This window comes from Galeopterus variegatus, unplaced genomic scaffold, assembly GCF_000696425.1.
Source record: "Galeopterus variegatus unplaced genomic scaffold, G_variegatus-3.0.2 Scaffold2710, whole genome shotgun sequence".
NCBI lineage: Eukaryota > Metazoa > Chordata > Mammalia > Dermoptera > Cynocephalidae > Galeopterus > Galeopterus variegatus.
In genome coordinates, this window is record NW_007728821.1 from 54,678 (window position 1) to 55,673 (window position 996).

The 996-nt window shown below is 44.8% G+C and overlaps 1 protein-coding gene across 1 annotated transcript in view; it reads left to right on the top strand.

Annotated features, from left to right (window-relative positions):
* Positions 1-996, top strand: part of DMRTA1 (DMRT-like family A1) — a 9,896-nt gene that overhangs the window by 1,877 nt on the left and 7,023 nt on the right. Inside the window, exon 2 of the mRNA XM_008582735.1 lies at positions 652-692. Coding sequence (XP_008580957.1) covers positions 652-692 — 41 coding nt within the window. The remainder of the gene's footprint in view (positions 1-651; positions 693-996) is intronic.

The following is a 996-nucleotide window of genomic DNA, read 5'->3' on the forward strand; positions in this document are numbered from 1 at the left end:
TTGGCTTAAAAGCAATATGATATTTTCCTACAATTATAGGCATTCAATGCAGATTTCAAAATTGCATTTTATAATAGCATATTTAAAGAATGATCTAAATGACTTTTCCCAATACTTTACAATTGAATTGTGAAGTATTTTTGAAACAGCTTTAACAGAATTGCTGACTATAAATAGTTCCAGAAAAGAGATTCATAACCACTTCTTTCAGCAACATTTCAAAATATAATACACACAATCCAAATTTGCATTTGAAAATAAATAGAATGCACAAGAAGAATCCGAATGTGAATTAATTCCTTAATAACATCCATTGTTTTGAAACAGCCCTAAGACCCATTTAAAATAAGACATCTTTCCTGTGAGTAACAAATTTGCACCCTGTCAGACTGTGCTTTCTCACTAGCATTGGCCAAGATCTCATCTGGAAAACTGTACGAAAAGAACTCAAAATCCAAATCTTCAAACTTGCTTAGAAGCGTGGAGCTGGGGAAGGAGAACTCCAATCTTAATTGAAGAAAGACAGTGAAAAGGAGAGGGTGCGAAAACAATTTTTAAATATCTTAGCTGTTCTAAAGTAAAAATAAATGCTACAATAAGACAATGTGTTATTTCAGTAAAAACTGAGATTAGGAGTTGTGTGACGTTGAGGAACTCACGGGGAAGAAGGTGGGACACAAAGGCTTCTCTGGGGGAAAGGACATTTGCAGCCCATCAGGACGCTGTCTGGCGTCTCCCACCGCCCCTCCGCCCTGAAGGTCCCCTGCCTCCGCCCCCGGCCCTGCCCCGGCTTCAGCGGCTGGCCAGTAGCCCGGGTGGGCGGGGTGGCCTCGCAGATCACGGCGACACTAACAGCGCCCCGGGACTCGAAGCGGCTCACTGGGCAGCTGCGTCTCTCAGCGTCTCTAGCTCTAGCCAAGAAGAGCGTCAAACTTGTGTGGCTCTGTGGGGGGAGCGAGCGAGGCCGCCGCCCGTGCTCCCTGCCCGCCGTCCCGC